The sequence below is a fragment of the Pelophylax lessonae genome, assembly GCF_965119305.1.
Source record: "Pelophylax lessonae genome assembly, chromosome: 3".
Taxonomy (NCBI): Eukaryota; Metazoa; Chordata; class Amphibia; order Anura; family Ranidae; genus Pelophylax; species Pelophylax lessonae.
The window spans coordinates 110,624,764-110,645,955 of record NC_138770.1 but is presented as its reverse complement, the minus strand read 5'-3'; the positions used below and the strand labels follow the sequence as shown (position 1 = coordinate 110,645,955).

Below are 21,192 nucleotides of genomic sequence, written 5' to 3'. Positions count from 1 at the left end.
AGTTTTTTGTCAGTGAGAGAAATAGATGGGATAAGGGCAACCAATGAGCCGCAGTCTGTAAGCCACTGCGCTAAATGAGCCAAATTTAAACTATGTGCATTAGTACCCCAAATTTGTATTTAGCCCCATCACAAAATTTCCTGTACAGCAAACATCCTAATCGAATAAATCCAACTGTGAATTTAAAAAATATACACAAAGGAAAAGTTCAATTACATAAACATCCTAGTAATCCCCCACTCACAATAATAAAATATGTCCAAAAAATAAAAATGTGTATAAAATTAAACAAAAAGAATGAAAAGGTGAATTCAATTGGACTATAGAGATACGTACAGAGATTTATTCTACTAATACTTTAATTTTTGTGTGGACACTTTTGTTTTCCAAGCTTGGTCCTCTAATCATTTTTTACCTTTTTTACAATATAAAGCTCATAAACGGATTTTTAATAAATGAACACAAATAATCATGGTTTGAATTAGCATATGGTGTTATAATCTTACATGAATTGTTCCAACCAAAATATGGTTTTACTTTTAAATAATTGAAGAAGCAGATATCAAATTTCTGTCAAGTTTTTATTTCTGTCTGCGGCCCCCTAGGGTAGATTTCCCCTCACTTCCTGTTCCAGGACAAGAAAAGGGGCAGAGCAGTTCTCACCAGGGTATGGGAGGCACAGACAGCAACAAATTCATTATGAGTAGTTGAAATGCTTCAAATTCTAACAAAGATATTTTTTGATTGGTTTTGTGTCACTGTTTGAGAAATTTCTCTTCCATACAGTGCATCGGGAAAGTAATCACAGCGCTTCACTTTTTCCACATTTTGTTATGTTCCAGCCTTATTCAAAAATAGATTAAATTCATTATTTTCCTCAAAATTCTACAAACTATACCCCATAATGACAACGTAAAAGAAGTTAGTTTGAAATCTTTGCAAATTTATTAAAAAAAAAAAAAGCATGTACATAAGTATTCACAGCTTTGCCATGACACTCAAAATTGAGCTCAGGTGCATTCTGTTTCCACCGATCATCCTTGAGATGTTTCTGCAACTTGATTGGAGTCCACCTGTGGTAAATTCAGTTGATTGGACATGATTTGGAAAGGAACACACCTGTCTATATAAGGTCCCACAGTTACCAGTGCATGTCAGAGCACAAACCAAGCCATGAAGTCCAAGGAATTGTCTGTAGACCTCTGAGACAGGATTGTATTGATGCACAGATCTGGGGAAGGGTACAGAATAATTTATGTAGCATTGAAGGTCCCAATGAACACAGTGGCCTCCATCATCCGTACATGGAAGAAGTTTGAAACCACCAGGACTCTTCCTAGAGCGGGCCGCCCGGCCAAACTGAGCAATCGGGGGAAAAGGGCCTTAGTCAGGGAGGTGACCAAGAACCCGATGGTCACTCTGACGGAGCTCCAGTGTTTCTCTGTGGAGAGAGGAGAACTTTCCAGAAGAACATCCATCTCTGCAGCACTCTAGAAATCAGGCCTGTATCGTAGAGTGGCAGATGGAAGCCACTCCTCAGTAAAAGGCACATGACAGCCCACCTAGAGTTTGCCAAAAGGCACCTGAAGGACATTCAGACCATGAGAAACAAAATTCTCTGGTCTGATTGAACTCTTTGGCCTGAATGGCAAGCGTCATGTCTGGAGGAAACCAGGCACCACTCATCACTGGGCCAATACCATCTCTACAGTGAAGCATGGTGGTGGCAGCATCATGCTGTGGGGATGTTTGTCAGTGGCAGGAACTGGGAGACTAGTCAGGATCGAGGGAAAGATGAATGCAGCAATGTACAGAGACATCCATGATGAAAACCTGCTCCAGAGTGCTGTGGTCCTCAGACTGGGGTGAAGGTTCATCTTCCAATAGGACAACGTCCCTAAGCACACAGCCAAGATAACAAAGGAGTGGCCATAGGACAACTCTGTGAATGTCCTTGAGTGGCCCAGCCAGAGCCCAGACTTGAACTCGATTAAACATCTCTGGAGAGATCTGAAAATGGCTGTGCACTGACACTCCCCATCCAACCTGATGGAGCTTGAGAGGTCCTGCAAAGAAGAATGGGAAAAACTGCCCAAAAATAAGTGTGCCAAGCTTGGAGCATCATACTCAAAAAGACTTGAGGCTGTAATTGGTGCCAAAGGTGTTTCAACAAAGTATTGAGCAAAGGCTGTGATACTTATGCACTGTACATGGGATTTCTTTCATTTTTTCATACATTTGCAAAGATTTCTAACAAACTTCTTTCACATTGTCATTATGGGGTATTGTTTGTGGAATTTTGAGGAAAATAATACAATTGAATACATTTTGGAATAAGGCTACAAATGTGGAAAAAGTAGGCGCTGTGAATACTTTCCAGATGCACTGTATTGTTCTAACAGGGGGAGCTAAAACAGTAAGGAATTTAAAGTGAATTGGTATCCTTTTTTTCCAAAATTAATCCATACCCATCTACTACTTAAACAGCCCTGTAATATATTTTTCATTAAATCCTTTCTTTCTGCTGCCTTGTAATGACCCCTGTGGGCTCCGGAACCTCTCCTTTTCCTCTTACTTCCATTTGTTTGGAAGGAGCCATGCACATAGCTCTATGCATACTACAAATCCCAAAGCCCATCTTGGGGGGGGGGGGGGGATAAGCGAGGGTGGCTTTGTTCCTACATATAAGTAGGACTATGGAAAAGTAATGTAGTCACCCTCCAATAGGAAGTCTGTTTACAGCAGCAAAAAATAAATAAAATGTGAAGATTTGGAGGAGGCTGCGAGCAATAGAAGAGATTTTTTGGAGTTAGGATTAGGAATACATACATTACATACCAGTTAAGCCAGATTTTAGGGTCACTTACATTTTATGGGGTCTGATCCATTCTGCACTATTGTCCATCCTTCATCGGCCACCAGGATGATGGGCAGGATCCGGCTGTTGTGCTTGTAGTGATACCGATCCGGAATCTGCTCCTTCAGGTAGACTTTCATGTGACTGCTGCAGTTCTTTAGCAGATTGTACACATAACTGATCTCTGTGGAAATAGAAGAGATACATCGTCATAGAAGGATCCTCAATCCAGTGCTCTGTATCATATATACATTGCTGGATAACCAGCTCCCACTGGAGGTACGCATATATGCCGCCTCTCAGCGGGTGAGTTCCAACGCACAGAAGTCGTATATTTGCAACCCTATGTAAATATACTTCTGTGCTGAGAGCGCACTCCCAACAGTTACCGGTGGGTACCGGAAAGCTCCCAATTCTTCCTTTAGATCAGGAAGTTTTCCAATCATGTGGCCGCGGTGACTTCCAATCACAACTGTCACATGACCAGAATGCCCGCCTTTCGCCCACCGGCATTAGAACCTGGGAAGTGCCAGTGGGAAGGGGTTAGGCTTGGTTCACATACGTTTGGCCGCGGGTTTCAGTGTGATTTTTAAAAAGAGTCCGGTGCGGTTTCTAGTTCACCGGTTCAGGTGAGATTCGGGTGCAAGTTTTGACTTGAAATCACCCCTGAACCAGACTGAAAAATGTACAGGACTTAACCCCTTGCCTACATTGCATTTTTACCCCCTTCCTGCCCAGGCCAATTTTCAGCTTTTAGCACTTTCACACTTTGAATGACAATTGTGTCATGCAACACAGTACCCGTGTGAGATTTCTATCATTTTTGTTTTACAAATAGAGCTTTATTTTGGTGGCATTGAATCACCACTGGGTTTTTCTATTTTTTTAAACAAAAAAAAGAAAGAAGACTGAAAATTTTGAAAATAAAAAAACATTTTTATAGTTTGTTACAACATTTTGCAAACAGGTAATTTTTCAACTTCACTAATGTGCACTGATAAGGCTGCACTGATGGGCAATGAGGCAGCACTGATCGGGCAACACTGGTGGGCACTGATTGGCATTTAAAGTGTTTGTTACCCTAAAAAATGGATCCTGTTCCCTTAAAGCATAAATAACATCACGGTGTTTGTGCTGTGTCATTTGGCCCCTTCTATCACCTAAAAAACCTGGCTGATCCTGCCAGTTTCTACCCTCCCCTCTGTACAGGGAAGGTTCAATATTGAGTTAGTTGGCCCACCCTTTGCAGCTATAACAGCTTCAACTCTTCTAGGAAGGCTGTCCACAAGATTTAGGAATGTGTCTATGGGAAGGTTTGACCATTCTTCCAGAAGCGCACTTGTGTGGTCAGACACTGATGTTAGAGAGTCTGCGCTCTAATATTCATCCCAAAGGTGTTCTATCAGGTTGAGGTCAGGACCCTGTGAAGGTCAGTCAAGTTCCTCCACCCCAAACTCACTCATCCATGTCTTTATTGACTTGCTTTGTGCACTGGTGCGCAGTTATGTTGGAACAGGAAGGGACCATCCCCAAACTGTTCCCACAAAGTTGGGAGCATGAAATTGCCCAAAATGTCTTGGTATGCTGATGCCTTAAGAGTTCCCTTCATTGGAACTAAGAGGCCAAGCCCAAGTCCAACCCCTGAAAAACACCCCCACACCATTATCGCCCCTCCACCAAATGATTTGGATCAGTGCACAAAGCAAGGTCCATAAAGACATGGATGAGCGAGTTTGGGGTGGAGGAACTTGTCTGGCCTGCACAAAGTCCTGACCTCAACTCGACAGAACATTTTTGGCATGAATTTGAGCACAGACTGCGAGCCAGGCCTTCTCGTCCAACCACACAAATGCGTGCCTGACCACACAAGTGTGCTTCTAGAAGAATGGTCAAACATTCCCATAGACACACTCCTAAACCTTGTGGACAGCCTTCCTAGAAGAGTTGAAGCTGTTATAGCTGCAAAGGATGGGCCAACTCAATATTGAACCCTGCGGACTAAGACTGGGATGCCAGTAAAGTTCATGTGCGTGTAAAGTACATTTTTTACTGAAGTTGACGTAGTTTAGGGTCTTTAATGAAATCCTAAATTTAAAGCATAGAATAAATTGGAGATATAAAAAAAAAGATTGAATAATTTTGTTTACAAATTTGATCTAGATAAAAACAGCCCAACAAATGTATGCAATTCTTTCTACAATGGAAATAAAACCTTGTTCTTTCCAACATTGTTGCAGAAGTTTCCATAATGTGCAGTACTTGAAGGTTGCTTTGCTGTCAGCCTTTCGACTAGTGCATCCCACATCAACTTGATGGGATTTCCAGGGATTGCAAACCTTTTTTTTAATAATAAACATGTTATACTCACCTGCTCTATGTAATGGATTTGCACAGAGCAGCCCAAACCATTCTCTTCTGAGGTCCCCTGCTGGTGCTCCTGGCTTCACCTATTCAGTAAGTGCCCACATACGAATCCTAGAGGCACAGACGGCACAGCTCAACGGAATTTGATTGACAATAGCTCCCGCTGCTGCCTCTCTGTCTTAACCGCTTGCCGACCGCCGCAAGTAAATTTACTGCGGCGGTCAGCCCCTGCCAGGCAGAGTGACGTTAATTAACGTCACTAGCCTGGGAGGGTCTGGGGAGCGAGCGCGCGCCGCCGGAGGCGCGCTCCCGCGCGGTCACGGACCCCCCCGCGCGTGTGACCGGCGGACCCGATGTCCGCCGCTCACTCGGCGATCGTCGGGGGAGAGGGAGAAAGTCAGGCAGCTTGTGTAAACAAGCTGCCTGTCATTCTCCTCGGTGTTAAAACACTGATCAGACAGATCTACTATGTAGATCTGTTGATCAGTGTCCTTTCACCTCAAGCCACAGCCAATCACAGTAGAAAGCACGCCCCTAGGGACACACACAGCCCCTCCCTCCCAAATAAAGTTAACCCCTTCACTACCAGTGTATTTTTACAGCAACAGTGCATATATATAGCACTGATTACTGTAGAAATGTCACTGGTAACCCCAAAAGTGTCAAAAATTTCAGTCAAGGGTCCGATCTGTCCGCCGCAATGTCGCAGTACCGCAAAAAAAAAAAAAAAAAAAAATCGCAGATCGCCGCCATTACGCGTTAAAAAAAAAAAACAACAAAAATGACAAAAATCTTTCCCTTTGTTAGTAAACGTGATAACTTTTGCGCAAACCAATAAAAATACGCTTTTTGCGATTTTTTTACCAAACATATGTAGCATAAAACAAATTGGCCGAAAATGTTAAAAAATTTTGATTTTTACATTTTTTTTGGGGGGAATTTCATATAAAAAAAAATGTGAAAAATATTGTTATTTTTGCAAAATTTACGCTCTTTTTTTGTTTATAGCGCAAAAAGTAAAAATCGCACAGGTGATCAAATACCACCAAAAGAAAGCTCTGTTTGTGGGAAAAAAAGGACGTCAAATTAGTTTAGGTACAGCGTTGCACGACCGCGCAATTGTCCGTAAAATTCACGCAGTGCCGAATCGCAAAATACCCCCTGGTCGTTTAGCAGGAAAATCCTCCGGGGCTTAAGTGGTTAAGAGATGGGAGAGAGTGGAGAGAGCCACTGCTCTCAGGCACATTGCTGGATCGAGATCTAGCTCAGGTTTTTATAATGGGGGTTGGCGGGGACGCTGTGCACAGAAGGTTTTTCACCTCATTGCAGAGAATGCATTAAAGTGGAACTTTAGTCAGAAAATAAATTCCTTCTCGATCAGTTCAGGCTGATCCCTTTTGCAAGTATAGCTATGCAAAACATTACAAATAAGTGCCTATACCGTTTAAAATCTCATAATACAATGGGGTTGATTTACTAAAACTGGAGAGTGCAAAATGTGGTTCAGCTCTGCATGAAAACCAATCAGCTTCCAGGTTTTTTTTTTTGTCAAAGTTTAATTGAACAAACTGAAGTTAGAAGCTAACTGCCTACTATGCATAGCGGTACCAGATTTTGCACTCTCCGGTTTTAGTAAATCAACTCTACTGCCTCACCCTGCTCTGCACGTGCTCAGTTGCTCTCTATTTTTAGGCACTGTGCCTAAAATCAGAGCCACTAGAGGCCGATCTGCTGACAGCCTAAAGATTTACTGCTGCACAGGGGCTCTGGGCTTCAGCAAAATGGCAGCTACCTGCAAGAAGAAACAGGAGCAATGCTGGAGCCAATTTACAACACATACTAATGTTGGTATTATAATTATTAATGTGGACTGTATGTTCCTTGCTAAAGAACATAATTTTTTATCAAGTTGTAATGGGAAAAGTTCTGCTTTAGGAAAAAAAACAAACAAACAAAAAAAAAAAAAAACTTTAAACCTTTAAAACCACTTTAAGGCCTCTTTCACACAAGCGTTCCATATGTCTGTATATCACCCCATCCGTTTGCGGATGATATACGGACATAATGCATGTCAATGGGATTGCGGATGTCAGCGGATGACCATCCGCTGACATCCGATTTGGGTCCTTTCAGTTCTGTTCTTTGGAACAGAACAGGACCCTATTTTTCTTCCATTTAAAAAACGGAAAGGAAGCAAAATCTGATGTCAGTGGTGTCATCCGCTGACATCCGCAATCCCATAGACATACATTATGTCCGTATATCATCCGCAAACGGATGGGATGATATGCGGACATGCGGACCGGATGACACAAGTGTCAACCGTGTCCGTAAAAAAAAAAAAAAAAAGAGTGGATCGCAATACGGTCCGCTCCGTGTGAAAGGACCCTAAGTCTTGAAACAATGCTAGCCATTCCATGATTTCAAGCCTACCATCGTTTGTTCTGAAGTAGCTCTGGCATAGGAGGAGGAGGTTTTGGGTCATTATCTTGCTGTAGTACCAACCCCTGACCAACTAGACAGAGACCTGATGGTATTGCAAAATCCTGTTAGAACTGCCCTTTGGATCCATCCAATTGCAGAGCACCAGACCAAAAAAATATTAAAAATTTGAATAAATTTTGCTGGCATTTTGGAAAAAGATTTTGGGTTTACATATTGCTTTAACTTTAGGCAGTTTACACGTATGCGAATGCCGCTACAGGTTATTTACTGCGCTTGAAAGGCTTAGATTTCAACGAAAACTGGAAAAGAGTGGGGTTGTAAAACTTTTGACTGCTAGTGCATAAACCAGTAATGCCTCGTACACACGCAACGATTATCGGCCGACCGATCGGCCGACTTTTGTCCAAGTTGTGTTTTGTTGGTTGGAATGTGCCTAGACTGCACACAAATTTTCTCGGCCAACAAAAATCAACTTCAGAAGTGATGTCATGTGCTGGTTTACTTTCCGTGTGTTTTTCTTCTCTGAGCATGCCCAGTCTTGCTCATCAGATATTTGTCTGCCGAAATCTGTACTGACTGACGGAAAATCGGCCGTTGTGTTGACGGCCAACAAAAATTTTATAGCCTGCACACCAGATTTTTTTTGGCCGAAAAGTCGGAGTCGGTTGTCGGAAGCATCATACTAGCAAGCCGACAATCGGCCGATCGGACGTTGGCTGAAAATTCCCGGCCAATAATCAATGCGTGTGTACGAGGCTTTAGATTCCATTTTTAACCTGCACTGGAAGAATGAAGCTGACATGAAATTGGCTGAAATAGGTAAAAAAGCTCAATTTCACTTTACGGAGGCTGACCTAGGGCACTTTTGTGATATTCTTACAAAACAAGATGACACTAGGGGGTAGCTGCTGTTGTCAGGAGCGATCTGTCAAATTGGAACATCTCTTTGGGTCTTTACTCTAAAGCCACCAACTTCAGGGAGAAACATGGAGATCACCAGACGTGCTCTGAATAGCAATGGCCAATGCTGGAAACACTTACCTGCTCAAGTGGCCGGCCTAAAAGGATCCCTCAGAATAGAGCTGAATTCTTTCTACTTACTCACAAAGAATGGTTGTTCTCATCTCATTAAACTGAACATGAGAACTGTGTGAACTTGGGACTGTCAATTTGGAATCAGCTGAGCTGACATTTTCTTCTTTAACCACTTTAAGACCAGAAGGATTTGCCCCCTTCCTGACCAGGCACTATTTTGCGATTCGGCACTGCGTTAATTTAACGGACAATTGCGCGGTCGCGCGATGCTGTACCCAAACAAAATTAACGTCCTTTTTTTCCCACAAATAGAGCTTTCTTTTGGTGGTATTTGATCACCTGTCCTATTTTTTTTTTTTGCGTTCTAAACAAGAAAATAGCGACAATTTTGAAAAAAAAAACAATATTTTTCACTTTCTGCTATACAACATTCCCCAAAAATAAATGTAAAAATCTAAATTTTTTAACATTTTAGGCCAATTTATTTTCTGCTACATATTTTTGGTAAAAAAAAAATAAAATTGCAATAAGCGTATTTTGATTGGTTTGCGCAAAATTTATTGCGTCTACTAACTACATGAAAGATTTATGTAATTTGTATTGTTTATTTTACTAGTAATGGCGGCAATCTGCGATTTTCTGCGGGACTGCGACATTGCGGCGGACAGATTGGACCCCTAACTGACATTTTTTAAAATTTTAGGGGTACCAGTGACATTACTACAGTAATCAGTGCTAAAAATATGAACTGTTACTGTAATAATGCCATTGGCAGGGAAGGGGTTAACAGTATAGGTGATCAAGGGGTTAAATGTGACCCTAGGGGAGTGATTCTAACTGAGGGGGGGGGGGGGGGGGGCGTGGCTGCTGAGATGACCACAGAGACATGCGATCCTATATAGCAGGATCACATGAGCTCTGTGATCATCTGTTTACAACAGCCGACCGTCCTCTCTCTGCGGGAAGCGATCGCGGGTGTCAGGGGTCAATTGGAGCCGCCTGACACACGCATCAGCTTCCCCGCTGACAATCGGGGGCACGCGCTCGCCCCCTAGCTCCTCCTAGGCGAGCGACGTAGACCTACGTTGTTTTTCTTGTACGAGCCAGCCTGCAGCAATAAATATAACGGAAGCGGTCGGGAACTGATTAACTACCAGTTTCTTTGATAATAACTGATTTCACATGAGTGCGAAGATGGCCTAAAACCCTCAACTCTCTTACTGATGTTAACGGTTGAACATCGTTAATTAAAAAATACTTTGATGAGCCCAGCTCTTTCCTGGAGAACTTTGTGAATTTCTCAATAGACATTGGGGGGGGGGGGGGGGGGGTTTACTACATATGGTGCACTCTGAACCTGGTGAAGCTGTGCATTGGTAGCCAATCAGCTTCGAACCTCAGCTTTTTCAGGTAAGCTTTGCCAACAAAACCTGGAAGCTGATTGGTTTCCATGCAGAGCTGCACCAGATTTTGCACCATGCAGTTTTAGTAAATAACCCCTTAGATGTCTGTAACTTAATGATGTCAGTTTCCAGTCTCTGCAGATACCCCAAATAACAGATCTCAAGAGAGTATATAGAAGCCAGGTTGGAAGTCAACATAATCTACATAACAAAATTGAAATCACTTTTATATGGCGTAGTTATCATCACTTTTAAAATGTGTGAACTGGTTTAGAGAACCGTGAATTAAAAGTTAAAGCGGAGTTCCACCCAAAAGGGGAAGCTCCATTTATTTTCTCCCCCCCCCCCCCCTCTCGGCTACCACATTTGGCACACTTCGGGGGGAGCAGGTACCCGTTTTTGACAGGTATCCGTCACCATGCTGTGGCGAGGTCCCCTAGAAGTTCAGCCCCCCTCCTCTTTCCCCCGTTGCCCGGCCATTCACAAAGCGCAGTGTGTTTCGCGCATACGCAGTAGGGAGCCCGGCTGTGAAGCCGCAGGGCAGGTTTCCCTTACAAGGAATGGCAGTGGTAGCACCCGAGAGCTGATTGAAAAGTCAGCTGGGGTGCCAATATTGAGGGATCCCTGGACAGGTAAATGTCCTAATGTTAAAAGTCAGCAGCTACAGTATTTGTAGCTGCTGACTTTTACATTTTTGGTGGGGGGTTGGAGCTCCTCTTAAAGTATGGTAGTATCCAAAAAGTAGAGCATTATGAGCCTTTTGAAGCCACCATGGTATGAATAACTTTGAAAGTGCAACCAGGTTACCCATAAAGACCCTTTAATAATATAAATTAACAACATGCATTATCACTTACCTTGAAGTGGCAGAATTGCAGCAACTGGAGTGGAATCCACCAAGGTATAGTTCCCACGACCAATGCAATTATCCAGTACAATAACCCTGTCCTTTGAGCATTGGGTCATTCCATGGTCACTAGTGATAATCACATTTACTGTATCCCACAGCTTTGCTTCCTTTAGCTTCGACACCAAATATTTAACATTTTTATCTATTTCAGTCAACACGTTGGCCATTTTCTCCTTGTCCTCAGGTCCAAAATGGTGTCCGCTAGCATCAGGTTCCTCAAAATAGAGTGTAGCAAAGTTGATTGGATTGTTGGGTCTTGTAAACCAAGCAGTGATGTTATCGACTCGCTCGGCAAAGGAGACATTGTGGTTGTATGGCAAGAAGTCATCGAGGGTTGTATTCTGAATCTTTACATCGCTGCCAGGCCACATTGCTGAGCCGCTTCTTCGTCCAATGCGTTGGTTGGTCACCCAGATGGGAGTTGCTTCGTTCCACCAAAATGGGTCAAACTTAGAAGTATCGTTGGACAAACTGAAGAACTGCTGTGTGCTGGAATCATACATGGAGTTGGCTACCATGCCATGGCTTTCAGCATATAAACCAGTCACTAGTGTATAATGATTGGGGAAAGTTTTTGTGATGAAGATATTTTTTACCTCCCTCACCAGTACTCCATCGCTGATGAACTCCTGGAGGTTAGGCAATGAGAAGTTTAATAAATAGTCTGCCCTGAACCCATCAAACGATACCAGGATTAGCTTGGGAGTGGAACTATTACTTGTTACCTCCCCAGCACACAGTGCTAACCCATGCACCAAGGTCAGGAAAAAGGCCACAGTACGCATCTTACAGGTCACTCCTTTGCAGGTTACCTGGAATTGGAAACATTTTATTATTGCAAATGTATAGATTCGATTTTGTATTAAACATGAATTAAACTTAGAGAGCATTATAAAGAAAGTGACTAGGATAGTAAAGACTTTTGAACAAAAGAGAATTAAACACTGGGGTGGAATTACTAAAACTTTAAAAAGGGAAGTAGACCTTGCAAGTACAGTTGCACTCATTTTCCTTAGAGCTTAGTGAATATAGTGAAGCTCTTCTGATTCCATCCTCCAATCATGTGCAAAAAAATTTTTTTTTTTACATTTTCTTTGCACCTGTTTGGGTATTCTTTATAAAGTGCTGCTTCGCCACATTACATTTACTAAAGAAAATGAGTGCAACTGCACAATCTACTTGTCTTTAGTAAATCTACCCCATAGTGTTTATATAAGGGATTGAGTCACTTTGGCCTTTTACGGCAAAAATGACATGTTCTCTTGAAAGCTCTCTTCTGCACAACATACACCGATACCCACTAGGGTCAACCTGTAGCCCTCCAGTTGTTGCGGGACTACAAGTCCCAACATGCCTCTGCCTTTGGGAGTCATGCTTGCAATTGTCAGCCTTGCAATGCATTATGGTACTTGTAGTTCTGCAACAACTGGAGGGCTACAGTTTGAGCACCCCTGCACTAGGCCATGCTCCCCTATTGTTTTGTTTCAGTGTCAGAGACCTGGGGTTATTGAAACCCTGTGTAAGCCATGTGTTGGACTGTATCAGAGCTTACACAGAGAAGCGGAGTTCCAGCCACAAAATCGACATAGTCGATTTTGGGCCATCCGCTTGCTATAGCTCACCTGAAACAGAAATGGATAATTACGATTGTTTTTTTTTTAACTTACCTTTTAATTGCAGAAAAACATACTCACCTTTTTTGCACTTCCTCCCTCAGCGGCCGCGGCCCGCGCCGTCACTTCCGCTTTGCAATGATTCCCGGGAGCTAAACGTCATAGCTCCCAGGAATTAATGTGCCTGCACCGGCCCCGACGTCAGTTCCGGTGCAGGCGCGTCATACCTTGCTAAACAGCTTCTGGGCATGCCCAGAAGCTGTGCAAGCATGACGCTGCAGACCCGGAAGTGACGGCGGGGCCGGTGCAGTGCATCGTGGGACCGAAGAGGACGGAAGAAGACGCAGAAGAGGATCGCGCTGGCTTCAAGCTGCCCACACCTGAGATGGCAGCGCTGGAGAAGAAATTTTAAAAGTAATTATTTCTTCTTGCAGGTAAGTGCGAACCGGGACAGATCAGAGGCTATCCATTGTGGAATGTACTAGCCCTGACTGTCCCGGGGGTATGTATGTTGAATTTTTTTTTTTGTGGCTGGAACTCCGCTTTAATGACTTCCTCTTCTCCCCATCTGACTAGGTTTAGACCTAGTGATTGTAGTATTTTGGCCTGAACAGCCACTCTGGAAGAAAGGGGAGATTAAGGTCACATGTTCCCCACATACCATCAAGTAGAGACGGGCTCAGACGTGTTTGAGATCCCACCTGCCTCATTCCCCCAGGAAGCTGACACTCCACACTGGTAATCACAGGCAGTGAGACATTTCCCAATCTGTGCAGCTGAGGACTGGGAAATGTCTCACTGCCTGTGATTAGCCGTGTGCAATGCCGGCTTCCTGGCAGGATCAGGCAGGTGGGATCCCAAACATGCCCGAGCCCATTCCTACCTATAGGCATTAGCTATTTCTGAGGGCTCCAACAGACGAATGGAGTGGTGGGAGAGCACAGAACAAGGAGAATACTGGTTTGGGAGGAAGGTACAAGAGAACCTATCCCACCATTCTGGTCTCTGGTACTCTGATGGTAAGATCTTAAGGTCCCAAGTCCGTACACCTCTTGTGGCCTTGGAGGTATGAGAAGCCCCACTCCACCTGTTGGGTTTTTTTTTTTTTTTACTCATAATAAAGAATGGAACAGGAGGACTGGAACTCTCAAAATTGAGTGGGAACACCCAAAATGTAATGTGGTTGGGAACAGAGCCAAGATTGCCTATTGTGTGAAGATCATTTTGTAGGCACTTCAAGATGATTATTTTACAGAATTTATATAGCGCCGACAGTTTACACAGCGCTTTACAACATGGCAGACAGTACAGTTACAATACAGAGAGCCCCGCTCATAAGAGCTTACAATCTAAGAGGGAGATAAATAAGATGACAGTGGCTGACACACTCAGACACCACTGTACATATGACTTTAGGATTAGTGATTCAAAAATGCTGTACCACAAGAATTAATGACCGTATTTATGGTAACTCATATAAGACACATATAGTGGTAAAGCAAGTCCTTTTAAAGTGTTACTAAACCCAGAAGCCTGCAGTCATTATATCTGGTCTCCCACAGTACACAGAACACTGACATGCAATCATTTTAGTAAATATAAACTGCTAAATAGCTTTTCTCATCAGCAGTATATAGCAGCCTTATGACTTCTATTAGTGTCTGGTTAAAGCTTGTAGGAGGAGTTTTCATTCTCCTCCCACGGTCCTATGTCCTATGAGGCTGCAGAACCCCGACCCTCTGTCTGGACAATGCTGATTGTCCCTATGTTGATCACATGCACCCTCCCCCAAAAAAAAAAAAAAAAAAACTCTCTAGCAATACACACCAAACCGAGCATGTGCAGAGTGCCCCCAAGGCTTTGTTCTATCAGTAGATGGATTGGGGACTGTGCAAAAAAGGGGAGGATCAGAGAAGACAGGTTTAAACAGCCTTTTATAAACAATGCAGAGGATTACCGCCTTACATTCCACAGTATAACAAGCATATTTTACTGCATATACAGACTTATTTTACGGTCGTGGGTTTAGTAGCACTTTAACCCTAGTCAGCACCTCTGTCCTCGGGACCTATCCAGACTCTTATACAAGTATGTACTTCAGATGTCTGTTTATATCCAAAACAGGAAGTTCCAGTCTGAGGTCAGGCCTCAGTCACGTAATTTGTCATTTAATTTAGGACCATAATTGTTATTTACAATGACTCTGGAACGTAGATTGCAGTACAGAAGATAAAGAAGAACTAGGCAGTGTGGTGGAAGGACTAGTTCTCCCAGTATTGAGATACACCCTCAAATATGTCTAGCATTGCAAAGATATTTCACCTACTGTTTGGGAGCCAAGGTGCAGACTGGGGACATTATCTCCAATCCCTTCAAACATTTTCATAGCTGTAAATACCAGGACCAGGCAGTGAGCTGTAGGTACTCGCCCTGTAGCACTTGCCCTTTCCCAGCATTTCCTAAACTGACCTTTGTCAGGGCTAGCCTTAGCTGGGGTACTCCTCAGGGCCTCGACTTTCTGAAAAGGAGCATTACCAACCGTCAGTATTTTTACTGGCAGCCAGTACAAAACAGGCACATTTTTCCTGCCAGTAAATGCCAATGACAGAAAAAGATTGGTAGGTATAAATATGGCTGTGACACTCTGGTCAAGAGCCGCCCAAGACCATCCGAGTGCCTACTATATAGTGTGTTGGGGCAGACCCAGCAGGGGGCGGGTCTGGCTACAGTGGTGCCTATGCATGTCGTGTGATGTCATAGTGCAAGGGAGCTGAGCAGAGCAGCCAGAGCCTTGTGTGCAGGTCTACGGGACAGGAGCAAGGCAAGCCACACTAAGAACGGGACTGCCAAGGCTGTTTGGACTGGAGTGGACTGAAGGGACCACCTGGCATGGAGAGAGATTGTCACTGTGACTCTGGAGGGGACGTGTCATGTCTGTGATCTGTGCTGCTGAACACTGCTGTCAGTGTCACTGTGAGAATCAATGTGTGTGATCGGGTTGGATCGGCTTCAAAAAGGTAAGTATACTAATTTCCTCTTTACAGGGATAGATAGGTTAGCGTTAGACTGTGGAGATCGATATATGCAGGGATTCGAGTTTTAGGGTGGACTTATCCTTTGACCCCTTCCCAGCCAGTGTCATTAGTACAATGTCAGTGTATCTTATTAGCAATGATCACTGTATTAGTGTTACTAGAGATATCAGCGGTCGCTGTCCTGCTATAAGTTGCTGGTTATTGCCATTACTAGCATAAAAAAAAAAAATAAACAAAGATTCCAGTATATATCGCATAGTTTGTAGATGCTATAACTTTCACACAAACCAATCAATATACATTTATTTGGATTTTTTGTTACTAAAGACATGTAGCAGAATACATGTTGGCCCAGAGTCTCTATGGGGTTTAGGTCAGGTGAGTTTGCTGGCCAATCAAGCACAGTGATAACATGATCATTAAACCAGGTATTGGTACTTTTGACAGGGTTGGCAGGTGTCAAGTCCTGCTGGAAAATGAAATCAGCATCTCCATAAAGCTGGTCAGCAGAGGGAAACATGAAGCGCTCTTGAGATTTCCTGGTAGAGGGCTGTGATGACTTTGGGCTTGATAAAACACAGTGGACCAACACCAGCAGATGACATGACTCCCCAAATCATCAATGACTGAGAAATATTTTGCATTTAATTTGTAAACCAAGGTCCCAGAGTCTGGAGGAAGAGTGGAGAGGCACAGAATACAAGTTGCATGAGGTCCAGTGTGAAGTTTCCACAGTCAGTGATGATTTGGGGAGTCATGTCATCTGCTGGTGTTGGTCCACTGTGTTTTATCAAGTCCAAAGTCATCACAGCCTTCTACCAGGAAATTCAAGAGCACTTCATGCTTCCCTCTACTGACCAGCTTTATGGAGATGCTGATTTCATTTTCCAGCAGGACTTGGCACCTGCCAACACTGCCAAATGTACCAATATCTGATTTATCTATCATGGTATCACTGTGCTTGATTGGCCAGCAAACTCACCCAACCTAAACCCCATAGAGAATCAGTGGAGTATTGTATAGAGGAAGATGGGAGACACCAGACCCAACAATGCAGATGAGCTGAAGGCCACTATGAAAGAAACCTGGGATTCCATAACACCTCAGCAGTGCCAAAGGCTGATCGCCTCCATGCCACGCCGCATTGTTGCAGTAATTCATGCAAAAGGAGCCCCGACCAAGTATGGAGTGCATAATATACTGTACATGGACATACTTTTCAGTAAGCCAACATCTCTATTAAAAATCCTTTATTTTTTTATTTTTATTGGTCTTATGTAATATTATCATTTTCTGAGATACTGAATTTTGGGTTTTCACTAGCTGTAAGCCATAATCATCAAAATTAAAAGAAAGAAATGCTTGAAATAATCACTCTATGTGTAATCCATCTGTATAAAATATATAGGAGTTCCACTTTATGAATTGAATTACTGAAATAAATTAACTTTTTGATGATATTCTAGTTTTTTGAGATGCACCTGTTTTTGCAATTTTTACATTGTTGGTATACTCATTCACAGATAACATTAATACAATTTCATACTACCAGCAAGAATGAGTCCTTACATTTAAAGAGCACCTGTCATTTTAGAGCAATCATGGCAGCGCCTGTTAGCGGGCATCCACTCCAATCCTGCCGCCGCCACGTGCCTCACCTTGTTGTGTCACTGCCGCATCACCAGCCGTCCCATTAAAGTGAATGGGACTGTCGGTGAGTCAACAGCAGGTCAGAGGAGGAGCCGCTGCGGGACAGAGAGGACAGTTGCTCTTTAACCGCTTTACCGCTATGTACCGGAGTACTACTGCGGCAAATTGGCTCGTTCCAGTCTGACGTTGTAGACCTACGTCGCCAGACTCCTCCCCCTGTAGGCGGCGCTCGCGCGCCGCCGGAGACGCGCTCCTGCTGTTTTCATTCACAGCGGGAGTCGGGCCAGGGGAGGAGCAGGGGGCGCGGCCGGACAGGACACCCGTGGCGTGTGAGAAGGGAGCCGCGAGCCGCAATGAGGAAGGTGAGCGGTCAGGGCGGAAGCTGACATTGTTCGGCTCAAAATTATTCGGCCTTTTGACTTATTCGGCCGAACGCCGAAAGTGCTATTTTCTCTATTTTCGGCCGAATAATGTTCGGCCGCCGAATATTCGGTGCATCCCTAGTAATTATGTTTCTGTAACTCAGGTTAATTATGTTTCTGTATACAATTTCATCTGCATATGATAATGTGATCAGGCTTACCTGACCGAATGAGGTATATATTCGGTGTGAGTTTGTTCAATAAATGTTCCAGAACTTGTACAAGCGAAGTTGTCGGCTAGCTTTGTATGTAGGGCTGCTGTAATATCTGATATCTATGTTCAGACTGGAAGAAGCAGTATTCTGACAGAAGCCCACAAACACAGTGTGGGTCGCGGTTCCGTTAGAGACGTCATCTATGACAAAACACGCAGGGCAGAGCACAGCCCATCGCGGCCATTGAGGGTACTGCCAAGAGGATCTGTTTGCTCCAGCCATATCGTACCTGCTTGTATGCTGCTTTATCTTGGAAGTGCAAGGGTACTTTAGTACAGGGTACATTCACCCCCCTTCCTGCCCAGGCCAATTTTCAACTTTCAGTGCTGTCACACTTTGAATGATAATTGCGCCGTCATGCAACACTGTACCCAAAATACATTTTTAGCATTTTATTGACACAATAGAGCTTTCTTTTGGTGGTATTTATTCACTGCTGGATTTTTTATTTTTTGCTAAAATAACTAAAAAAGCCTAAAAAGTTTTTCTTAGTTTCTGTCAGCAAATGTTTTAAAGAAGTAATTTTTCTCCTACACTGATGTGCGCTGATGAGGCTGCACTGATGGGCAGTGATATACAGCACTGATGAGCACTAATAGGCGACACTGATGGGCAGCACTGATGGCATAACTGATGGGCACAGATTACCCTCACTGATAGGCACAGACTGGCGTCACTGATAGGCACTGTTGGGGCTGCATTGTAACCAGGGCACTGATGATCAGTGCCCTGATTATCTTTACACGTCTTCCCTGTGAGGAGATGCCGCTTATCAGCTCTCCTCTCAATCTGACAGTGTGAGAGGAAAACTATTACCAAACGTTTTGAGACACCTGAGTTTACGCGCACATGAACTTTATTGGCATCCCAATATTAGTCTCTAGGGTTCAATATTGAGTTGGCCCACCCTTTGCAGCTATAACAGCTCCAACTCTTCTGCAAAGGCTATCCACAAGGTTTATAAGTGTGTCTATGTGAATGTTTGACCATTCTTCCAGAAGTGCATTTGTGAGGTCAGAGACTGATGTTGGACGAGAAGGCCTGGCTCGCAGTCTCTGCTCTAATTCATCCCAAAGGCGTTCTATTGGATTGATGTCAGGACTCTGCAGGCCAGTCAAGTTCCTCCACCCCAAACGTACTCATCCATGTCTTTATGGACCTTGCTTTTGTGCACTGGTGCACAGTCATGTTGGAACAGGAAGGGGCCATCCCTAAACTGTTCCCACAAAGTTGGGAGCATGAAATTGTCCAAAATGTCTTGGTAAGCTGACACCTTAAGAGTTCTCTTGACTGGAACTAAGGGGCCAAGCCCAACCCCTGAAAATCAACCCCACACCACAATCCCCCCTCCACCAAATGATTTGGATTAGTGCAAAAACAAGATCCATAAAGACATAGATGAGCGGGTTTGGGGTGGAGGAACTTGACTGGCCTGCATCAGTGTCCTCACCCGGGGACTGCTCTGCACTTTTTATTTTGCAACAGGGCCAGAAATGAAGAGAGATCTCTTTGGGAGTATAGCAGTAAAAACCCAGCCAAGGTTATAACCTTTCCCCAATGCATTTCATCTGGAGTTGGACTTTGAATGGTTTAATTAAAGTGGTCCAAAAGTCAGAAGGTTTTATTTACCTTAATGCATTAAAGGGATTGTAAACCCTTACAAATACCCAGTGATCCTCAAACATAAGTTGTATCTGTTTATCTATAGCTGTCTTTGCCCTACATCCATTCAAAGTGCTGCATATATACAGGATTTTTCAGCTCTGAAAAGCAGGGGGCAGAGAGCTGAAGTTACATCAGTGAGAAGAGCTCTGAAAGCTGATTGGAGGGAAGGGACACCCCCCCCCCCCCTTTACACAGAACACAGGAACACAGCTGAGGCTGTCAATCAGCTGGAGGTCCCTCCCCTGTCAACATTTTTCTCTTGGTGTCAGGAAAACTTGTCATAAGTGATTCATGCAGATATCAGAGGAAGGAAGCAGCAGACAGAAATGACACTTAGTGCTCTTAAAAGAGACAAGCACACACTATAGAGGGATAGGTTTTGTTCATATTTCATGTTCAAGGGTTACAACCACTGTATGGTTAAAAAAAAAAAAAAAAAAAAAACTTCTGTGTACAGCTATGAAGACTGCTGTGAACAAGGCCAGCACCTATTCGTGTGGGAATGGAGAAGGAACAGTGGACTTTGCATGCACATCACCCACGGGGGACTCGAGAAGAGGAGGATCAGGGCTGTTCTGTGCTAACCACTGCACAGAGCAGGCAAGTATGTCATGTTTGAAACAAACAAAGATAAAATTCCCAGTTCAATTTGCCAACCAGTCTGCTTACCAACCAAATTGGCCTGTCTAACAGTTTGCGTCAATACAGGGGTTTAGTTAGCACACATTTGCAAACGCATGTGAAAGCTGCAGGGCCACGTCAAGGCTCCCTGTTACCTGCAGTCCTAACTCTAATGAATTTTAAAGAGTCTCCACAGTGGGAGCACATGCAAGCTAATGGATAGATAGGGGGCAGGTGAGCCTGGAGGTGGCCCATCCCTCCTGAAAGGTAATTGGGGGCATAATGGAAGCCCAGCTGATAGTATTACAGCAAAGGCACCCAGTATGTCCACTCACCAGTACACAGCTGGGCTTCCATTATGCCCCCAATTACCTTTCAGGAGGGATGGGCCACCTCCAGGCTCACCTGCCCCCTATCTATCCATTAGCTTGCATGTGCTCCCACTGTGGAGACTCTTTAAAATTCATTAGAGTTAGGACTGCAGGTAACAGGGAGCCTTGACGTGGCCCTGCAGCTTTCACATGCGTTTGCAAATGTGTGCTAACTAAACCCCTGTATTGACGCAAACTGTTAGACAGGCCAATTTGGTTGGTAAGCAGACTGGTTGGCAAATTGAACTGGGAATTTTATCTTTGTTTGTTTCATGTGCGTTGCCCTTCCATGTGTTCTTTGCTATGAAGGCCAGTTATAGGTGGGGGCAGAGGCCATTTTCTTTGAAGTATGTCATGTTTGTTTTTAAAAACGTTTCCCTTCAACTGACACAAAGTGCCAGTTTAGTGTCCTTTAGACTTTAGAGGGGGCACACTGTGGCCAGTGGTAGAAAAAATGCCCCAGCATCAGTGGAAGAAAAAAAATTACCCACAGACTGTGGTCGATGGGATAAGGAATAAGGCCCCATTGTTGGTGTCAATGAGAGAAAAATTTTCTTATCATTTGTATCACAGGGAGGAATTGTGC

General features: G+C 43.8%; 1 protein-coding gene across 2 annotated transcripts in view; it reads right to left on the bottom strand.

Moving 5' to 3' along the window:
* ENPP4 (ectonucleotide pyrophosphatase/phosphodiesterase 4) overlaps positions 1 to 21,192 on the bottom strand; it is a 39,105-nt gene that overhangs the window by 2,795 nt on the left and 15,118 nt on the right. For both annotated transcript variants that reach the window (XM_082251681.1, XM_082251680.1), the window contains exons 2-3: positions 10,962 to 11,826; positions 2,868 to 3,041 (exon numbers count right to left, since the gene is read on the bottom strand). In XM_082251681.1, the coding sequence (XP_082107807.1) occupies positions 2,868 to 3,041; positions 10,962 to 11,799 (1,012 nt within the window). In that variant the 5' untranslated portion in view covers positions 11,800 to 11,826. The remainder of the gene's footprint in view (positions 1 to 2,867; positions 3,042 to 10,961; positions 11,827 to 21,192) is intronic.